We start from the raw sequence: 21,912 nt of genomic DNA, 5'->3' as shown, positions 1-21,912 counted from the left end.
TATTGCTACATCTGTAAATCACTCTTAACATAAAGCTTAATGATCTGCATCCCCCTTTTCCATGAACCCCTGCCAAACAAGAGCACAATGCTGCAGCTGTAGCTATTAAGCTATGGTGGCAGCAAAGCGCTCCATTAATACCTCATGCTCAGCAGTTTGTGATGCATGAGAGCTGAATAATTATGCCCTTGTTACCCTCAAATGAGAGGCACAATTGCCAGAAACAAGCGTTTACAATTTAAAAAAAAAAAAAAACCACAACCACCAACAAAACTGTATCAAGTCAAGGACAACATTGGTTCATTCATAAAACAAGCCTTTCTGAGCAAAAGGACGATGAGGCAGAAAACAGGCTTACATTAATGAGCCAGTTGTTTCTAGAGCTGTATTGTACCCTCTCAGAAAGACCTCCACAGCCTCTTTATCCCAGCTGTTCTGAGAAACTAGCAGGCAGAGATTTAGCCAAAGCTCTTGTTGCAATGAGTTGCACTGATAGGGAGGTTTAGTTTAGGTTTGAGGTACAGAAATGGGAAGCAGGGCTTTAGCAGTGTATCAAAACCCAGTGCTCTGAAGCATTTGAAACTGAGCAGGCAGGCAAAAGAGACTGAAAATGGGTGTTAATGAAAACAGGAGTGAGAAGTCTGTCCTCCTTGCTGAGGATGCCTTGCTGCTCACATCAGGATAGCAGCTCCACACCTTTGGTTAGTGGAGTGCAGAGACCACGGAACAATTAAGTAACTGTCCCCTCCTCACCTAGAGCTCAACATGAGCAGGCATTTCAGAATCATGTCTGCACTGCTATTTCTGGGAGAGGAACAGCTGGTGCAAAGGAAGTAGTTAAAAGGAGGGCTGTAGTGCAGACAGACTTGCATTATTTTGAGCAACATTGCTCCACTCTCTAAGGAAGGGTAGAGCATATGGTAGCAGAAAACTTGTTATCCTTTTTGTCTTACCATGTTATGCTTCCTGTAAGTCCAAGTGAGGACTAAAAAGAGAGCTCTGACATACACTCCAAGCTTAGCACTGCAGATTAGTGCCTGCCTCCGTGCAGCACATCTAGCAGTGCATACCTGACTGGGGATTTGCTGTCCCCATCTGGCTGCATTGTGTCATGCTGCAGAAGAATGTGCTTGTGCTGTCACCTCCTCGTGAAGCCTGGCTCTCACCTCAGGACTTGCCAGTTTCAAAACAGCCAAGTCTGGTTTCTTTTCCCACCAATAATTCAGCCAAGAGATAATAGGTCATGAGAAACAAACTGAGTAAGTGATCAGGGCACGTGGGCTGGTCAAAGCAAGTTTCACCGGGATGCCTGGAGAGGACTGGAATTGCGAGAAGTCCTGCCTGGCATGCTTTACAGCTATGGTTGCCAACATGTCTCTTTGTGGGCCCTATTTTTTTTTTCCAGCATACATAATTTGCATTTTTGGATAATAAGCTTCCCTCATTTAACTTCTCAAGAGTCCAGGAAATGCACAGGTACGCCCCACTCCATTCCTCTCCCACCCGTGATCCACAGACCTTTTATTGAAAACCACAGCACAGTACAGACCACAAAGTTCTCCAAGACTGCAGTGCAGCATTTTAAGTGCAGGTGTTGTCATGCAGCTGAAGCTCGACTTGAATTTTTAACAACATTTATTGGCAGGCTACAAAACACAAGTAATGCAAGTAAAACCCTTTCAAACTGCTCAGGCAAAGTATCTCCTTGAGACAATACTGATGAGATTATATTGCCAAAAATCCTTCAAGCTAATATTAAGAATAAGAAAATTAATGGAAAGAGTACCCCTAAAATGCACAGTTCAATTTATAGCCACAATGACAACAGAGGGACATGGGGGCTTCAATCCCACTGGAAATACAGGTGAGAAGAGGACGGAGTCCTTCAGACCGAATAATTTCAATCCCAGGATCGTCTTTGCCCTCTTGTGGACAACCATCCCTCCTGCAGCTTCTCGACAGGTTCCTGCGCTGACGGCGGCAACAAGGCAAAGCACATTTCTGCCCTTCCCTGTGCTTCCTTCCGCGGGCTAAGAATAGCCATTCCGAATCCAAGGGGCAGCCACACCCAAAGCCCAGCCAAGCAGTGACCCTTGCTTGGCCCCTGCATGACCACAGCTGTGTGAGAGAGCAGGTCCTGCTCCTCGCTGTAAGGACAAAAGCCATCCCAAAGAAAGGACACAAAGAAAGGTGCCTTGACCGAGGGAAGGACAGACAGAGTGACCAGGTGGTGCCTGTGCACTAACAAAGGAAAGCTGCCTGGTACTAGCCCATATTGTGCCCTGCTGCACTACATTCTGGTCATTTACAGTGAACCAACTTGGATTACGCTCCTGAGAAGGGGGCTGTCGTGATTCTAGCAATAACACGACTTAAACTGTGTGGTCATGCTTCAAATTATTAAATCTAGTATTTCTGAGTTATTTTCTCATGATGTAAAACCCACCACTGACATACCTTTCTAATACAGTATTTTGCCTTGACTGTTTTCCTGCATCTAGGTAATTAAAAGCATTTGAGACCTTTTTCCCTTTTGACTCCTTACGATTACACTCATCTCTGGCAACTTTATCAGAGGCAATTTCATCTTTAAAATGACTTCATCTTTTCATCACATTACAAAATAAAGAAAAGCATACTGTGGTATTCCAGTTTCTGTGCCAACAATGAAGGAAGTGTCATTCTCCTCCTGCATACAAGATGACCACCAGGTAATAAGTAATCTGTAGGATTATGTAACAGAAGAGTGCTCCTCTGGCAGAAAGCAAAACATGCAGATTTGCTTCCTTTTCCTCACCCTCTCCCACTGACAATCAGCCAAACAATTTTTTAAAGATCAAGCAGCTCTCCCTCGACCAAGGAAGTCAGTGACCTGCATTTTTCTATACCAGAATAAATTACTTACTCTCAACATCTTTTGCTAGGTTGTGCTCCTTCCTTTAGCAAGTCTGCCCCTTTATTTTTTTCAGTTCCATGTAATCAAGACAATAGGAAGCAGCACCTGGATTATGCTTCTCACACTAACTTACAGACCATATGTAAAGGCTACTGCAAACTACTTTGGCTGGACCCTGTGGTCAGGGCAATACTGACCTTATCAGATCTTTTTTCCTGGGAACTTCCAGTGAGAATATCCAGCCAGTTGGACCCTCTTCCCCAGGAACAGGCAGACACAATGCAAGCTCTTTCCTCCAAACCAGGAACAAGGAATGTTGTTATTTCCTATGGCTGGCTTTGGGAGAACTATATAGCAGCACCAAATCATAACAGTAAAAACAAGAGACACTTATTTACTAAACATTTATTTAAAAAAATGATTACAAAATATTTTATGAAGTTCCTTAGATCAAGAAAACACTATGCATTAAAAAATACCTCAGGTTTAGAACGATAAAAATATTTAAGCATTAAAAAATTATTTAGACACACATTCAAGGCAACACTGGAAACAAAACTATAAAATTCTTGCTTTATATATATATATAAAATTAATGTATTATCATCCTACCTTAATTCTTAATGGTATTAAAAGTGGTTTCTAGCTCTGTCCAGCATAAAATTTAATATCCAGAGAGCTGCTCATGTTTACAGCAATAGACTAAAAAAGAGATGAATTTCCATCTTAAAGGCACTATCAGCATCTTGATTTGCTACAATATTACAGACCCTTTGAAAAATTTCACTAAGAATTTCCCTTCAGTGTAGAAAGCTTGGTATTTTATTGCACAAATTTGAACAGGGATCACCATGACAGCCATTATGCAAAAACATCTTGTGCTGAGCTCTGAGAATTGCATGAGATCGCTCACTGCTCTTTCAGGTTGGAAGGTGCAAAGGTAGAACTCACCTGTAACAGACCGCAACCCTTCCCTGCTCTTTTGAAGCACAGGGCACAGGCAGTAAGAGACAATTCCTTCCCATACTCAGAAGCAAAGGGCACTGGTAGCAGTGTGATTTAATGTGATTTTTGCTTCTTTCCAAGAGGCTTTACTGCCACTTATGATGTACAGAAACGTTCACTTTGCCAACAGAAGAAATTTGAGGCAGTTGTATCTAACAGCACTTCTGCCAGAGCTCCCATCACTCTCCTGAACAATCCCTAATCCAGTTAAGCCAAAATCAGCCACCTTAATGGAAGCAATTTAAGTAGATGGTTTAAATAAGGTCGGCTGATTTCATCCGAAGCAGGCTGGGAAACAAGCAAAGGGCTTTGCTGATAGAGCACGAGGGGTAAGAGACATCCAGCCATACACACAGAACTCCTGCAGAACCAGACATTAATCCAGCTCCAACAGCATTGTCTAGGATCAGTCTAATTAAGAGACAGACATTTAAAGCCAGCACCTGACACCAGAGGCATCAAAGGGGCATGTCAAGACTGCAGACCAGTCTGCTCAGTCACTGCAGCAAGGAAGCCTCTCCCCCACCTAGACTGGGAGGGCAGAGGAGCTAGGAGTGATAAGGAAAGCCAGGATATAGGAAGCTGATAAAGAGGTAAAAAAAAAAACAAACCTCACAGAAGCAGAAAACAGCACACACACATGCAAATCTGCTTCTCAACTATTTTAAAACAGAGCAAAAACACCTTATGAAGTGCAAGAATTAACAGCACCATCATCTATGTTAGCCAACAACTGGTTTGGAAGCAATATTTTAGGCAACTGCCTTAAACCTATAACCATTATGTGACTTGCTCCTAGTATTTAACTACTATGTGACAGACTATCGCCAGGTAAACTGCCAAGGCTGCGAGATGACTTTATAGGCCCCTTTCTGTATCTCCAGGAATGGACATTAGTAACACATCACTCAGGTGGGGAAAAGCCCATAGAAAAAGCAACCAAAACCCAAATCTCAATTACCTTATCTTCAGGCTGAGAAAAATAACCGCAAAAATTATCTCAAGATAGAAGTCCATTCACAGTGCTGCATTGCTTAATAAATACTTAGCAGCACAGTGTTGCTCTTACACTATATTTAAAACTACCAATTACAGATGAAGATTTAAAGACTACAGATATTTTGGTGTGAAAAAAAATTCAGTAGGACTCTAGGCAATAAAAAGAAAACAAAGCAAGACTTTTGGAATGTTACTTATATGGGCACGGTCCCCAGAGTAAGACATTGCAGATCATAGAGGAGCTCTTTCTCATTATGGATATTTTGTATCACCAGTAACACTGCTTGTAAACCAAAAATCTCTAATCTACCCAGTTATCAGAGACAGCTACAGCAAGTGCTGACTGCAATCAGGTTTTGGTGCAAACAGACACCAATAAATACAACGAAAATAAAAAGAAAGGAAAAAAAAAATAAGAAGCCAGTCCAAAGAGCATTTCTTCTTTATAACACAGAAAATTCTATGAAGGAAAGTATCTCTTCTATGCACAGCTCTAAAAGAAAGCTGTGGCTTTAACTGGGTGCTTCACATCACCTGGCAAAACTTTACATCCTCCAAGCAAAGTGTAGTGTTAGGCTTAAGTCTCAGGCCATAGAGAGAGAGAGAACATCACAAGCTCACACTCATCAGAAAGTGGCAGCAATGGGATTAAAAAAAAAAAAAAAAAAACTTTAGCTTGCTATTACAGTCCTTTGTCTTAAAACAGCTTCCTCTTCCTTTCCCAAATACAGCTCAGACAGTTTCTGGAGGGCTTGGTCTCAATGCTGCCACAGCAGCTTATAGGGAACACGCCAGATTGGGATATTGGTGAAATGCACTTAACACCTGGGAGACACAGCAAATGTCTCAAGCACTCAAACAAGAATTGTTCTTGCATAATCAGCTTTTTCTTATTTGCTTTGGTATTTTGGAACATCTCCTGGCTTACAGTAATTTGCTCTGCTTTTGAAGGCTTTCCTCTTAAGAGAGGTGTAGCAGTCTTGCTTTTACCTCAGACATCAGAAAAACGCTTTTTCAGCACTTCATTTCTTTTACAGCCATCAGCATCTTGTCTGACACATCTGTCACTTGTCCAATATGTGTCCCATCAGCAGCGTTCCTTGCAGTCCTACAGGCTGTCACTTGCAAAACAAATCAAGGGGACAAGTGCTTATTTACCTGCTTACCAACTGAGCTAGTCAGCAGCAAGGAGTCTCAAGCTACTGCCATATTTATAAACACAGAAAATGGTGAGGTTCAGCATCATTCTGGCAAAGCTCAGCATTATCTATCCATAAACAAGCTGCATATGCTATTAACCTTGCAAGTAATATCCACCAGGGTAGAACCAACGTGCTCTAAGGTTTTTCCCGTTGCTATTCAGATTGCTACTTCTGGGGCTGCTTCATGTAAATATTTATTCTTTATCTTATTCTTCTCACTTCTGGCTTTTCAAGTTTCTTCCTGCAACTGTTACTTTCAGTTTCAGCTTTTGAAACCATCTGAAAGAAGATTCTGGCATACAAGTCCAAACTTTGACAATCATGAGGTGCAAAACTGTCTCCTTAATATATCATTTACATTACCTTCCTCATAAACCTGCTACAGTCACTGTACCATTAAACTGATTTCCACAGACAGAACTGAGACACAGGAGTAGCAAAACCAACCCAAACCCCCCTGTTTAAGGATAAATAATCCTGTAAGGTTCCAATTACCTATCCTTTTTACATTCAATTTGACCAGGAAGTACAAAAATTCATTCTGCTGTACTGATTTATAACTCACAACAGAAGCATCTGGTCCATTTAACCAGGAAATATCTTTAGGCTATAGCTCAGAATTTATGCCTCAGGCATTAATCTTCCTTAGTCAGCTCTGTCAAAATCAAATCAGCACACTGCTGTCCTGAAGTTATTCTGTTTAGACCCAAGGTGTTTTAGGGCCTGTCATCCCAGCAGGTGGCAGGACCAGTTGCCTTAGAACAAGATGCTCAAGATGCCATTACCTGACCCAAGAATCCATAAAAATTTGTGATGAACAATGTGTACAAAATCGATTAGAACAAAGAAACAGAAGTTGTTACCTACAGTACACTGAAAGTTCATTTCAGCTTGCTCCAATTATTAAAAAAAAAACAAAACAAAACAAAAAAAACACCCCTATTTCAGGAAGTTATCTTCTTTGTTTATTCAGTGGCTGATTTTCTGGTTTTTTGGCACTCAGAGTGTTATCAGGATTTTGAGAGTGTCCACGGATGTTTTGTTTTCGCGTGAGATAGCACTCTGTACCAAATTCAGCTGCAAATGCAAAACTTGCCAAAAATCCAAATGCCTGTGAAAGTGACAGAAATACACAATTTTAAAATGCATAAACAGTAATAGTATCCTAACCTTGTTTGGAGATATTTGCTGTACTATTTAATATACAGTAATAATCTTTATATATTAAGATTAAAGTCCTCCTTAAATAGATAGTTCCAGTTAAATTAGACACAGATCAGAAATCATCATTCTAGCACATTCATTGCTGAAGATTTTACAGTTTTCATTCTTTTAATCAAGTGTGAACCTTATACTGTGTTCTAATCAACCTTTAACAGTAAAAGCATATTAGTTTCATTGCCAAAATCAGTTATTAAAGTAGCATGGCATATTAGCAGGCTATTTATCGAAGAGAGGGCTGCTGATTAATGAGAGTTAATGAAGAATAACATGCTGAAGGTGAAGGAAGAGAAGATCTGCAGTGCCCTGGGTCAGCAAGGGAGGATGAAATGACATTTTGTGAATGACGTTTCGTTACTAGTCATGGCAAGATGAGAAGTGGTAAAGAGAAGGCAGCTTTTTTCAAACAAGGAAAGAAACATACACATTATTCTAACTCTACCTAAATTTTACACAACTGGTTTGGACCAAAGTAATTTGACATTAATAAGTACTAAATCACAGTAGTTTTTATTTTTCCTGCACCAGGGAAAAAAAAAAAAAAGCAAAGCTGAAACCTGATTATTAGGTCTAAATAGATCTACATCACTTAAGATTACTATACAAAAGTGTGTCTCTCTAAGAGCTGATGCTGCCCATGGAAAAGAATTATCTTGCTTTCTTTTCCAAATGATTTTTTTCTCATTCAAGACTTTGATCTTTTAAACTCACATGTTCACAATTGCAAGGTTACTCAAAAGAAGTATTCAAATGACATGGGCATCATGACATCTACAGCATCCCAAAAGCCCCTTCAGTGCCTTGCCCTAAGCCTCCTCAGTGCTCCCGAGGGAGATGAATGCCCTGTTGCTCTAATATTTCTGTCACTGAGGAAACTGCTGATCTTATTGCAACTGTGCAAGTCAGTGTTGTCCACACATGCTCTGTAATAGCAAAAGACAGGATTTCTTGATGACTTTGTGAGAGGGTGACATTATGAAAGGACAATTAAAGAAAAAAAATTTCAGAAGTAGGGTATCAGAGAACTGGGCAAGCTTCAAGAAATGACAATGTTGAATAGCAAGAGATGACAGGAAAGAATACAAATCTGAGGCAGAAGGCAAAAGATGGGGAGCTGCAAGTGCACACAGAGCTTTTCAGCAATCCTGAGGAATGCCCGCTCTTTGGATTTCCTATGGTAAGTTTCTGGAAGGTCTGAAATAGCTAATTCCTCCCAAAACATCACAGTGCACTGAGTTCTATTCCCTTCCCAGCTTCTTCTCTGCAAATTGAGTGAAGTTTAGAGAGCAGACAAAGTAACATACCAGATGAATACAAAGTAAATCTTGCCATTTTAAGACTTACACATGCAGCATTTTCAACAGCAGAGCCAGAGCAGGTTGCAGAAAACACTATTGATGCTAACAGAAACAAGGCACCTATGACTGGCACAGCCCAAAAATTCTGCAAATACATATAAAAAAATACATGTAATTTAACTGTAGACAGGTTACATAAAAAGAAATAACATCATAACAACAGCTGAGTTAACCTGTCTGTGAATTTATGTTTTGATACTTTGATGCTAGTGGAAGCTTCAGAAAATACATTTTACAACTACATTCCAAATGACGTTCAACATTATCAGCTATTTAAACAGCATTATCAGCTATTTAAAGGAGTCTGCCCTATTTTTGTTTTTAAGTATTTAATTAATTTTATCTAACCTTTTTTCACAATCAAATTCAAACTCAGGACAACCATGAGCTTTATTCCCTAAGCAAAACATTTGAGAAATTAGAAAACTGTAAGTAAATGTGCTCATTCAAAGCTTTTACTACACTCCCTTATCTGTACCCTCAAATAAAGACCCTACTGTTTGCACTGAAGGCAAACAGGAAGGGACACTTGTGAGATGGAATAATGTTCCTACTGACTTTACAGAGCAACTTTCTCCCACTGCTAGATCTTCTGAAATATAAAGCCATAAACTGTCATCAGTTATGATTATTGCCAAAAAGGAGGTAGCCTACACCCAGTAGGAAAACAAAGAGAGTAAACTGATAAATTACAAGCATCAAGCAGGTGGTAAACTCTATTCCATATGTGTACACACACCCGATGGCTATGCTGTAGTATTAGTAGCATTAATGTGGAAATACTTTTCCACACAAGTCCTAAAATCCTGCAGGTAGCCAACTTTGAAAAAGATGTCAATATAAACTCTCAAAGTTGGTTCATTTTTAAATGCTAAGATACTTTAATATACCTTTTACATGGAGAAGAAAATGAGGTTCATTTTACATAGGCTTTTTACTCCACAGCAGAATTTATGCACTGAGAAGAAATGGTTTGTTTTATAAAAACAAAGTTTTCTTACCAGTTTCTGCACTTTCTCTATCCCCAGTGATGTATACAAATCTGTGCAATACACACACAGAATCAGGAGGCTCAAAAGAAAGGCACTGCAGCTTATGAATTCAAAGAAGTAAAGTCCACCACAAGTGATGCAGTTGTCCACAATTTCTTCACAAAGAACAGCCACAAAAGAGAAAATCTGCAAACAAATAACATGCTTGAGTTGGATCAAGTCTCTAACATCATCAACAAGTCGACATCTCTGATATGAAGACTAATAAAGCTAGCTATGACAAAAACTCTCAATCTACAAAGAGTTTGGTGAAGTTCTGCACTATTTTCTTACAGACACAAATAATTATACAATGACATGGTTTACACTTGGCTGTTAAAGGTGGTCGATAAAGTACAATGAGGTAAGCTGAGCACACAGCCAAACAGAGGCTTCTTGATTAGACAGACAAGATTCCTGTTTTGTGGTTTTGTGCAGCTGCCAGTTGGAAGCAGACAAAGTCGTGTGGAGAACACACATCCTGCAAAAATGCTACTGCTTACTACATACAGCTGCACTCAGTTCTGAATGTATTTGAGTTCAGGGCAGTGGAGGAAACTGGACGGCACTGACACACTCAGCTACCTCCCTAAAAGTTCACAGCTGATGTTACCTAGCTCCGTGAACCCAACACTCACATGCTTGTGACCCAGTAATGACAGAAGCTCAGCTGTTCTTGTAGGAACTGACACTTTACACTGTGTTCAAGCTATGTTGGACAATGTTTAATCTATGCACAGGTTTATCTTCACTCTCCTGCCACGGTGTGTTTTGAGAAAAAAATGTGACTTAGTTCCTGTTCAGTCACCACATCCCTGCTGCTGGATTTTCTACTAGTTTATTGTACAATAAAGAATATTGCTTTATTTAACTGTTCATTTATTTTGGCCACTTCTTGCTAGTTTCCTTCATCCCATAAACTTGGCATAGTTTTACAGATCTTCATAGTAAGGAGTTCACCAAATTAAAAAAAAACATGAGCGGGAATCAGAATGGGTCATAAAATTGAGACTGATATGAGAATGACGATCATATTTTTAGTAAGAGTCTGTGGGTAATAAAGAGGTTGGCAGTCCTTTGTTTAAAAAAAAAAACAAACTGAATCTAAATTTAAGATTCAGAATTGTTCTTGAGAAATAACCACCAGTCTTCAGTTTCAGTTTTCTCACAGTAAAAACAAGAACAACAATTTAGCAGTAGGCAGTGCAAATTCCCCTTACGAAGCCAGGTCTCAGAAGAGCACTTCAGAGAACCATGTTTTGGAAATGCAACAATATAAAGTAAACAGGAGCTCAGAAAGGGAAAGAATGGGAGCTGAGAAACTTCAATGTTACTATCAGGCCTCCACATGCTTCCTCTCTCTCACACAGTGGCTGGCAACACAAATTTCTCAACAGCGCTTCCACCTAAACCAGTGAACTACAATGTCAGTCCAGGAATATTTTAAACTCTGACTTTCCAGTTTTTTATGGTTTGGGTGGGTTTTTTTGGTTTTTTTTTTTTGGGGGGGGTTTGTTTCTGGTTTTTTGTTTTGTTTTGTTTTTTGCATTTCTAAACATGTGCTTGCACTTGCATCCAATGACTTTCAATTTCACATCTTTCACAAGGTCAGCTGTGAAACAGCACTGTACATGAAAACCTATCTCTTTTTATAAGGACTGGAAAACTGAATGCCATCACTTTCACTTGGGCTGAAACAGAACAGAAAGAAAATAAACCTGTCCTTAAAAGAAAGTATAAGTCCAGATAACCGTAATATAATCTAAATAACTGAAAAAAGTTTCTCCACTGAGTGTACGAACAAGTTGAAAAAAATCCCACTCAGAAGAGCAATTATAAAGAGTTCAATGTCAAGTAATTGAGATTTACCAAGAAGAATCCTGTCTGGTCCTGTCTGGGGCTTGCCCAAGTCAATATTCAATTTTTTTATTAATAAGTTGAGTAATAAAATAGAGTTTATTAATTTTTAAAAATTGGCTTGAAGAACTTTGAGTAGGTGCTTTGATTAAGTTAATGTATCAGCAGCACATTTACAAGATGCCAGAGAGCTCTGCTTGGGTTTCTTAACTTGCTCTTTGATATCACTATCAGGAAAGAAAAAGGGATTCCTCTGTTGTCCTACTACCACAAAAATAATAATAATAGTTTTAAACACCAAAGGCATTGTTGGAGAAGCAGTTGTTTCGGATTTTTTTTTATTATAAGTCCTGTCTGTATGTACACCAGAAATTAAACATCTTCATCTGTCTTCTACCAGCAAGAAATGATTCATTGATACTGACATTACTGTTGGAAGTTTCTAAACAAATGTCAATTTTATAAAGAAGATTTAACAAGTGAATTGCTACAAAAATAAAGCAGATCAACTAACTGACCAACAAGCCCAGGAAGATGTTCAGCAGTGGGATTCCCAGTACAAAATCTTCTAGTTCAGATAGGAGCATGTTGTAATTTGTTTAGCACATATATTAGTTCTCTATTAAGTCTGTACAATTCAGGTTACTATAGGACATGAGCAGCTCAAAAAGGAGCTGATTTTTAAGCCTGAATCACCATTTTCCTTTCCAGCTAGGGCATTTTGACTAAAGTTAAAAAATGGTTGATGACAACTTGTCCTGCCTTAGGTAAGAACTAGTTTCTACCACAGTCTTGGCACAATACACCCTGTGCCATTTACCTTTGTGCAGAATTTGAACCAGTCATGGACTACCAAAAACATTCCACCTGTTAAAAAAACCAAACAAACAAAACAACAACATCCTAGAAACGTGTGCAATAACATGCCTCCCATCATTCTTTTGGCACTCACATTTGTGACTTTTGGCAATCACATTTTCCTTGTTTCATTTGCTCAAAAGAATTGGCTACGGTTACAGTGTATGCCATTATTCATCTGAAGAAAAGTATTTCTTAGGTCTAGAAGCCAGCTTTCTGCAGGTGATTTCAGAGTATTTTATAAAATCCTGATCACCTCTGCAATGAACAGAGCCCACTTTCTGATTGCAACACCTTGTTTAGCAAGCCACACAAGCAATTATCAGAGCATAATCCCAGTAACAACCACTACTGTAACACAAAGCCAATAGATGTTCATGACCATCACTGGCATTTCCAAAAATGAACACTTTCCCAGAACAGGAACCTTACTGCAGAGACTGAGGCTTCCACCTTCAGGACTTTCTGGGGCTTGTTTAAAGTTTTGACCGAGACCTCAAGATCTGTGCATTTTGATAAAGGTTACAAAAAAGGAGGGGAAAATGTTGGAAATTAGGAGGGCGAACAACTATAATTCCATTTTCTTTTTCCTCTCACTAACAAATGGGTGTAGGCCACAAGCTGCTACTTTCTTAATAACATGTCAAGCAGCTATTCATCCTGTTTTGGATAATGATAATTTTTCTCTTTTTTCTACTTAAAAAGCATTTTAAAAGTTTAAGGCTTTGGTACACCACTAAATTTGCTTACATAATCACTTATTTTATTTTAGTCAATGGACCTACTTCTATAAACATTCTGCTTGTCAGGGAGCAGAACCCAGCAGACCTTGCCTTAGTAATCTCCAGTAGATGAATTAAAAGTTTATGTTCCATTATATTTATTTAAAGCATTCTTGGGTGTGATTCTTTTAAACACTCTTAGAAAACTTTATTTTTGGCAGTGTTACCACTTCACGAACAGTAACGAATGTTACATTTCTAGCTGAGGGTTTTGACTGCGTGTGAGATGAAGCTTAAAACCCAAACGTCCTCTTTTCTGCAATGGTGAAGTAAAGAGAAAGGGGTGGAAATCACCTACAGTTCCTGTGAGCATGACACATCTGACTAAAAAGCCACTGTGTTGGCTGCAAAATGCATGCTGACACACATTTCCCGTCAGCTGCCCTTTACCACCATGGACTCCACTCATTCCCTGCCAGTACATAACAGTGATGCTCCTCACATCCTTATCAGCAGTCACACTGGTACATTTTGGAAGAGTCTGTCACCAAACACTGAACAGGACCTTGCACCAGGAGCTCAACTGCTTGATTCAGGAGTAAGAACCTGCAGTAGAAAAGCCAGCAGAAAACAAGCCTTTTATTTCCTGGTAGGCCCAGGGCTGCCTGACACGAAGCGACGTCTCATACGATGGGCCACCAGGATTACGGGTTTCTGGTGCAACTTTCCACCACAAATCATGGGAGAAATAGGCTCCTTCATTTTAGCACGGACAGCACAGACTGACAGGCTTAGAACGGGCTGCAGGAGCAGCAAGAAAGGAAGGTCTGGAGCTCATGACCCAGCAATGCCCTTCCCAGTTCTACTGCCCTACGGTGAGATTCAGCCAAAGGTTTCTTCCTCCTGTTTTCATCCAATCCGTCCCTCAGAAGAAAGCACGATATTTCCTGCGAGGCTTCCCACTGATTTGGAGCCAGAGCGGGTAGTGTTAAAGGCCAGCAGGCAGCTGGACCACGGCGGCTGCAGATGACAGCACCTACTCCTGCAGCTCCGACATGAAGAAGGAACACCACCAGCATTTCCCACCATAAACCACTTTGAACCGGCATTACAAGGCACCGTGCCAGCTTTCTACCCGAGTTACAGGTCTGCACAACTTTAGTGACCCCACGTCACGACCCAAGTCAGGACACCTTCCCGGGGCAGCCAGCTCTTTTCGACCGGCAGATCCCATTCCCCCGAAGCCTGTGCGCGGCCATCTCGCCAGGAGATCCAAGGAGTTTAATTTTTAAGCGGCGGGGGACTGTCCTAAAGCCGAAGGTCATCACAACACGCTCGTTTCCATCCCGGAGCGGGGCACCCCCGCCCCGCCGGGGTCGGCCCCGGGAGACTCTCGGTCTCTCCCCGGGCAGCCATCCTGCCAGGGCTGCTCCCTCCGCGCCAGGCCCGGCACGTCCCGCACGGCGAGGGGAGGAGGGCACTCACCGTCTGGACCACCTTGACCGCCAGCCGCCATCCCCACAGGTGCTGCAGGGTGCAGCCGAGGGGGCGGCGGCGGGGCGCCTGAGGTTCCGTGGTTGTGTTGTAGACAGCGCCGTTGTCCATCGCCCGGCCGGGCCGCCGGCGCCCAAATGTGAAAAACCGAAAGCAAAAGGGCCGCTTGCGGCGCGGCGTCCGGGGCGGTGCCCGGGGCGGTGGGCGCGGCGGCGGGCGCGGCGGCGGGCGGGGCGAGGCGGGAGCGGCCATGGCTGGAAGGCCCGGACGGAGCTGGGGGGGTGAGGGGGGAGTCGGCGTGGCCGGAGGCCCCGGGAGGAGCCGGGGGGCGCCGGGGGCGGTGGTTGCACCGGTCGTTGGTCCCGGCGGCGGGCGGGGCAGCAGAAAGGGCGGGCGGGCCGAGGAGGGAGCGGGCATGGCTGGAGGTCCCGGACGGAGCGAGGGGGGCGAGGAGGTGGCGGGCATGGCCGGAGCCCCCGGGCGGCGCCGGGGGCGGCGGTTGCGCCGCGGTCGGCCCCGGCGGGACAAGGGCGCTGCCCGCGGCGAAAGCCAGCGCTCCCCCTGGCGGCCGCGCGCGGGAGCGCCCGTGAGGGACGGGCGCGGACCGCGGGGCCGCCTCGGGCCCCGGCCGGGCTCGGCTCGCTAGCCGGGGCTTGGTAGGTAAAGTTTACAAGATTATTCACTTGTCACACGAGATTACGGTATCAGAAGGGAGCTTTAAGCCAAACTTTCCCTGCTTGCGTTCACATAATCAATTAGTTTGGAGAAACCCTCTGAGATCATATAGTCTGGCCTATGACCGAACACCGGCATGTCAACCAGACCACGGCACGGGGTGGCACACATCCAGTCTTGCCTTAAACACCTCCAGGGACGGTGACTCCACCACCTCCTTGGGCAGCCCATTCCAGTGTCTAATCACTCTTTCTATGAAGAAATTCCTCCTACTGTCCAACCTAAACTTCCCCTGGGTGCCACTTAAGGCTGTGTCCTCTTGTACTGTCATGACTTGTCTGAGAGAAGATCGCTACACCTTCCTTTCAGGCACTTCCAGATATCAATAAGGTCGCCCCTGAACTCCTTTTCTCCAGGCTAAACGCCCCCAGCTCCCTCAGCCGCTCCTCACAGGACTTGTGCTCCAGACCCTTCACCAGCTCCATTGCCCTTCTCTGGACTCACTCCAGCCCCTCAATGTCCTTCCTGAATTGAGGGGTCCAGAACTGGACACACCACTCGAGGTGTGGCCTCACCAGTGCTGAATACAGGAGAAGAATCATTGTCTTTGGAGACATTCCTTGTTGTCAATGAGAGAAAACACTGTCCCCAAGCCTCTTCTAACATACTCCCATACCTTTGCCCAGATCAGCTTTTAAAAGAAACTATAATTTTTTTGTTGCCTACTAAGAGTGGATCCAACCTTTTATATGTAAGCAAAGGTGTGTTATGTTTGCTTTGATATTATGGATGTATTAAACCACAGAGCTATTATGGTCCTTCATAGTCAAGTTCAGTTATACTTGTTCAAATTCAAGGAAATGGAAGATTGCTACAGGTTGAAGGAGATTTGCTTTAGCATTAGCTATACAGGAACAGATTCCCTGTTCAGGGAACAGATCAAGCTGTTTGGACACTGCTTCTCTTTGGGAACCACACGGTGCAGTGCCAGAGTGTGTGCTACAGAGCCCCAGGAGGCTGGGGCTACTTTTAGCTCTGCCAGGACACTCTCTTAACTGGGCAGATGCAGAAGCATGGGCCAGACCAGAGCAGCTGGTCTGAGCTGCTGAGTGTGTACCAGCAGGCCATGTGCCCGACTTCTCCTGGTAAGAAAGCACAATCCAGGGGAACACACAGTGTCCCTAGGCAGCATCATACAGACCTGTCTCTGCCATAAACATGTTTGGCTGCAGGGATTGGCTTGGGAGGCAAATGAGTAAGGCAAGTCCTGTGATTCCCAAGGCATGGGCGTTTCCAGTAAAATAAATGAGGTCTCACCATGGGTGTGCCCTAGCTTCTGCCTGGGATTGGGTTGAGTTTTACGTGGCTCTGTTGGCAGCATCCCAGACTACAGGACAGAGCAGGTAGGTGTGGTCAGGAACATTTGCTGTTGCCGCTTATATGTCCCAGTGCTTTCACTACCTTTTTTTCACACTAGTACATTCAAAATTAGATTACATTACAGAGGCTGGCATCTCTCTTCTGATGGAAATTTCCTTCTCATTTTCTTTTCTTCCTTGATAGTATTTCCAACTGTCTGAAGAACCCCAAAGCTGCAAAACATCTGTCTAGGCTGGCATAGTGTGGTTTGACAGGGACAGGACTTAACCCAGACAGAAGCAGCTGTCAGGTATTGTAAGGTGTTCAGTAGCATCTAAGGCTATTTTATAGCCCTGCCCTTAGGAGTCTTTAGAATGCCTTCATGCAGCATTGCTAGATTATGAATACAGATGTTAGTACTGAAGACAAATGTCTTGGGGACAGACTGTTTTTCAAGGAGCCACAGAAACACAAAACAAGACTACAAAAGATAAAATAGATGGTGACCTCTTTCTAGTTTCTACTGTCTTTTAGCTGGTTTTCCTGCTCAGGCCCTCTCCAGGAAATACATATCAACGATGCATGAATGATAAAGGTTACCTTGCCATTTAAAGCCTAACTTATTGAGGCCAATTTTGTTTATTTATTTGTTTATAAGAGGCTCAGGAAAAGCAAAATGACAGCAAAGCTAGGGAACTGTAAGGTCATGTGACAGAGAAGGAGTGGGAACTGAACAACAGCACAGGAGTTGATATCTTGAAAATACTTAAAGCATTACATTATGTTGCTCTTCACAGAGGTACAGCAGGTGTACTTCACCCTTTTTATAACACTGACTTTCCAGAACAGTATTTTTCCTTTAAAGAGGGAATTAAAACAACCGTTACTGTAAGCAATGATAGGGTTTAGTGCAAATAACAGTAACTGGCTGACTGTGATGTGATGGAAATCCCATTCTAGGTATACAGCTGTTAATTTCTGTTTTGTTATGTGCTACACCTGACAGTTTTCCAGAAAAAGAAGTCTTCCTTACCCTGCCACAGCCTCTGCTGGGATGGCAGGAGCAGAGCTAAAGGCAGGACATGAGGGCAGAGAAGCAAGCCCACAGTTAGATGCTGAGCTGTGGTAACATCTCCAGTCAGCCAGGCACGGAGAGGGACATCAGTGGAAGCAGATCAGTGATGAGTGACCTAGTTTTCTCCCTCATTACATCTCCTCCAAGACACCCTCCACAGTGACCAAAAAGCAATACCAATGGAGAAAGCCCCCTCACTAGAGGAGATTGCAGTGTACACAGCATAGCTGTATGACAGCTGGCACTTCTTGCCCCCATGTTGAAATAATTTCAAAAACTGTGACTGGAGTTCCTTGAAGCAGTTGAGTGAATGCCAGCAACTGCAATAAGAGGGCTTCAGGCCACAGCTGCATCACTGTTTTCACCAAGTGAGTCCCAGGGGCTCTTTGGCACTGTGTGGTATGTTACAATGCCACACGAAAACCTGAGTCCTTCACACTCACAATTGGCAGCACTGGCCATGTTCTTCTTTTTCCACTTTCATAAATGCAGTTATAGGGTTTTTGCTTTTCTTGCAAGAAGGCAAGGGAGAAGGAAGCAGAGAAATAGGAAAGCAGTTTGGAAGCCCAAACCACTGAAGGAGACAGACTTAGTTTCATTGGAAGAATGATGAGGAAGAGGAAGAAGTGTGTGCTACTGCACAATTCAGGGAGCTCCACTGAAGACAGCCTGTCTGAGGCACATCTCCCTCCTTCATTTTGGTGTTCTCACATTGGCACCTCAACATCATCTATTCATTCAAGACTATCCCCACCTATTACATGAAGTAAATACAGGATGATTAGCTAGCAAATGGAATATTCCAAGTACAGCAACAATGAGCTCAGAGAAGACTTGAATGTGTTGCATCTGCTGAACTTTCTTTAGCTCTTGAGGCTCTATTTTTGTGCTCAGTATTGCAACTGAACTTCACAAATCGTGACAGCACACGAAACAGGCTCAAATGTGTGATTTTTAAACAGCTGAAGATGAAGAATTAGCATTTTTAACAGCTATTATTAAGGATCCCTTATGGCACTAGAGATGAAATCCCCACACTTCCCAAATGCAAGCTCAGGCCAACTCAGTGGTTTTTCGCATGCATCTGCAGGGCACAGAGAAACATTAAGCCATGAGGTAACTGATAGGCAACAGTTCTGCTGCTGCAGGTGTCCCACTGCGAACTGTTTGCTTCCCAAGAAGGGACTGCAGCACAACAAGCAGCAATTCTTGCATTTCAGAAGTATCACTAGAAATTTAAGGTTAATATAGTAGCTAGTCCATAAAACCTAAAAGCCATGTGCACATTTCAGAGATTGTAATTTTCAGCTGAAAAATATGACCTGCCTGGAAGTATAGTGGACATTTACTCAAAAAATTTCAAGCTTAAAATTTACAGAGCAGCTTTATTAGAACCAGTATAATCAAAAGAACTGATATAGGAACAGGGTAGAGAAGGAGGAAGAGAAGATTTACAAAATTCCCCTGAAACAGTTTCGTTTCAGTCTAATCAGCAACTTGCCTACAATGAACTAGCCCTAAAAGTCTAAAGGAATTTAGTTGATTGATATTGTAGCATTTTTTCAGTGAACTCACTCTGAAAAGCATTTTAAAAGTACGGTTACTAAAATTGTGCCCTGTAGTTCTTGTGTTACCACTTTGCTTTCTGCATCTTACGTGCTAGTCTGAGACTTGGTACCCAACAGCACTAAAGGCACACAAGAGTGATTGAGAACAGAATTAATGTAATTCATGCTGTTACTCTTTTAAAAATTGGGGTGATCCCAGACCTAACCCCTTCCCAGCCAAAGTATTCTTGCCAAATTAGCTTCAGTGCATTAACCAATATATTTTGTTTGGTGCTTGACTTGATGGTGAAAGGAGAATGGGGAGCAGGGTTTACTGGCACTTTCACCTTTTTTACTTTTACCTTTCGTGAAAAGCATCATCAGTCACAGCAACAAGTTTTGCATGATAGTTGTAGTAAATCCCACCTTGATTGTCTACTCTCACCAAAGCAGTATTTGGGGGAACTGCAGCTCAAGAGGACAAAGCAAGCAGCCCAGGAGCCTTGGTCTCATCAGAGGGAAACAAGAAGCCGAAGATATCGGGTTACACAGAAATATCCTCACGTATTTTCCTTTTGTGATAAATTTCCCCCCCCCCCCAAACAGCATGAGCAGGCTGCAGCTAGGAAGTGACAGCAGCATTAAGAGAATTTAAAGGAGGGAAGTAGGCTACCTTAGTCTTTTAGAATGAAAAGGCATGGTAGGGGACAGTCTTTGTGCCAATAATCATTTGTAAATAATAATCTAAAAATCAGAACTAAAAAACTCCAAAGCTATGGGGGCTTAAGGAAAAATACATTTAGAAGCTTCAAATACTCAGAAGTGACATCTGTTTCAAGAAGTGAAATTAAATGAGTAATTTGTAAGATTTTCCCGTCCCAGCCCCCCTCCCCCTCCTCCCGCCAAATAAGGGCACCTGCTGTAATAGCTACTAATGCATTATGTGGCCAATTTTCCAGCTTCATAAGGGGTTTTGTACTTTGACAGATGCACAAATGAACTAAAGAGACTGCAGGAGTTGTCTTTCAAAAATATGGACGGTATCCACTACTTTCAAATGTTGCCCTAAAATCCAGTTTCACCCTAATGACACATACCACTGCAGTTGTGTGAGAATGGGTTCTGCTTTCGTCATCAGAGGATCTTTCCCTCAAGCACGTTCCAAATTCAGTTTCAAGTTTACATACAGAACCTAGACAACTGTTCTGATACTAATGTGTGCCATGCACCCATAATTAGAAGCCTAATATTTTTCTTCCAGACAATTTATTCTATACAGCTGTTGATCAGCAGGTCATGCATTTCCCCATGCATCACCTTTACTTGATTGTTGACATCAGCAAAATTTCAAGGACTGCAGTAAAGACATAGTTAAGAATATGCACTGAAACTTCTCAGTCCACAATTCAATCTTCTATTTTAACAAGTGTGCTTAACGTGAGGGAGTTACATGCACAACAAAATGTATGTTGTTCTTAAATTTAGGTATTTTGAAAATATGGAGGTAACTCCTGCCCATCTCCTCAGCCCTAGTGAGGCCACATCTGGAGTGCTGTGTCCAGTTTTGGGCTCCTCAAGACAAGAGAGATGGAGCTCCTGGATCAGGTCCCATGGAGGAGAAAAAAGATGATTAAGGGAAGGGAGCATCTCTCACACAAGGAAAAGCTGAGGGAGCTGGGCCTGTTCAGCCTCCAGAAGAGATAACTGAGAGGGGACCTCATCAATCAATGTCTGCCAGTATCTAATGGGGGGATGCCAATGGAGCCAGGCTCTCCTTAGTGGTGCCCAGCAATAGGGCAAGAGGCAACAGCCAGAAAGTGATGCACAGGAAGCTCTGCTGGAATACGAAGAACTTTTCTGTGCAGGTGACTATGCACTGGAACAGATCGCCCTGAGAGATTGTGGAGTCTCCCTCACTGGAGATATTCAAGAACTGCCTGGACACAATCCTGTGCCATGTGCCCTGGGATGGCCCTGCTTGAGCAGGGAGGTTGGACCAGGTGACCCCACTGTGGTCCCTTCCAACTTGACTCATTCTGTGAATTCACTAGGACCACTACAGAATGCAGGAACTGGGGAAGGAAAGTACCCCCATGCTCAAATACAGAGATTTCTAACTAATCAGGGAAATTAATATAAGACTGATCTAAAAACAAACCAAACCAAGAAAACGTGAACTCATAAAAGTGTCTTGGCAATCATTTGATCAGGACATACCTTTTACATTTCCTAGTCCGAGGCTGTAAGTAGAAGGCAACGACAAATTTCACAGAGGAAAAAATGATGTTCAACATTTGTGTACTGAAAGCTTAAGTCCTAACCTTGGTCAGCTACTGCTTAGACAACACACTGCAGCCAGGAGCAGGATCCTTAGTCTAATGAGTGTGCTTTGAAAACATTGCAGCACAAACCACCCAAGACAGATAAGCTAGTTTCACTCCTAGGAACAAACACTGCAGCCTTATCCCCTTCCTTGCAGAAACAATGCTTTAAGGAAGTTTAACTATCTACCAGAGATGTTATTCACTGAGAGGTAAAAATGTAAAAGCGTATTTTAAGATGTTTTACACCACATCCTTAGATGTAACTGTAAATGAACAAGAACACCATGGC

The 21,912-nt window shown here is 42.6% G+C and overlaps 1 protein-coding gene across 2 annotated transcripts; it reads right to left on the bottom strand.

Moving 5' to 3' along the window:
• Positions 1 to 3,286: 3,286 nt before the first annotated feature.
• CMTM6 (CKLF like MARVEL transmembrane domain containing 6) lies at positions 3,287 to 14,785 on the bottom strand. Of its 2 annotated transcripts, XM_066193942.1 has the most exons (4): positions 14,635 to 14,785; positions 9,683 to 9,859; positions 8,668 to 8,766; positions 3,287 to 7,213 (listed from the first exon to the last, which is right to left on the bottom strand). In XM_066193942.1, the coding sequence occupies exons 1-4, from the start codon at positions 14,752 to 14,754 to the stop codon at positions 7,055 to 7,057; spliced, it is 555 nt and encodes a 184-aa protein (XP_066050039.1). In that variant the 5' UTR covers positions 14,755 to 14,785; the 3' UTR covers positions 3,287 to 7,054. The 2 variants fall into 2 exon arrangements, with proteins under 2 accessions (XP_066050039.1, XP_066050048.1); XM_066193951.1 differs by lacking the exon at positions 8,668 to 8,766.
• Positions 14,786 to 21,912: the final 7,127 nt, after the last annotated feature.

Source organism: Chamaea fasciata, unplaced genomic scaffold (assembly GCF_029207755.1).
Source record: "Chamaea fasciata isolate MVZ Bird 193981 ecotype frontalis unplaced genomic scaffold, bChaFas1.0.hap1 SCAF_1, whole genome shotgun sequence".
Classification (NCBI taxonomy): domain Eukaryota; kingdom Metazoa; phylum Chordata; class Aves; order Passeriformes; family Sylviidae; genus Chamaea; species Chamaea fasciata.
The sequence above is the reverse complement of the archived record's forward strand: the minus strand, read 5'-3'. Positions and strand labels throughout refer to the sequence as shown.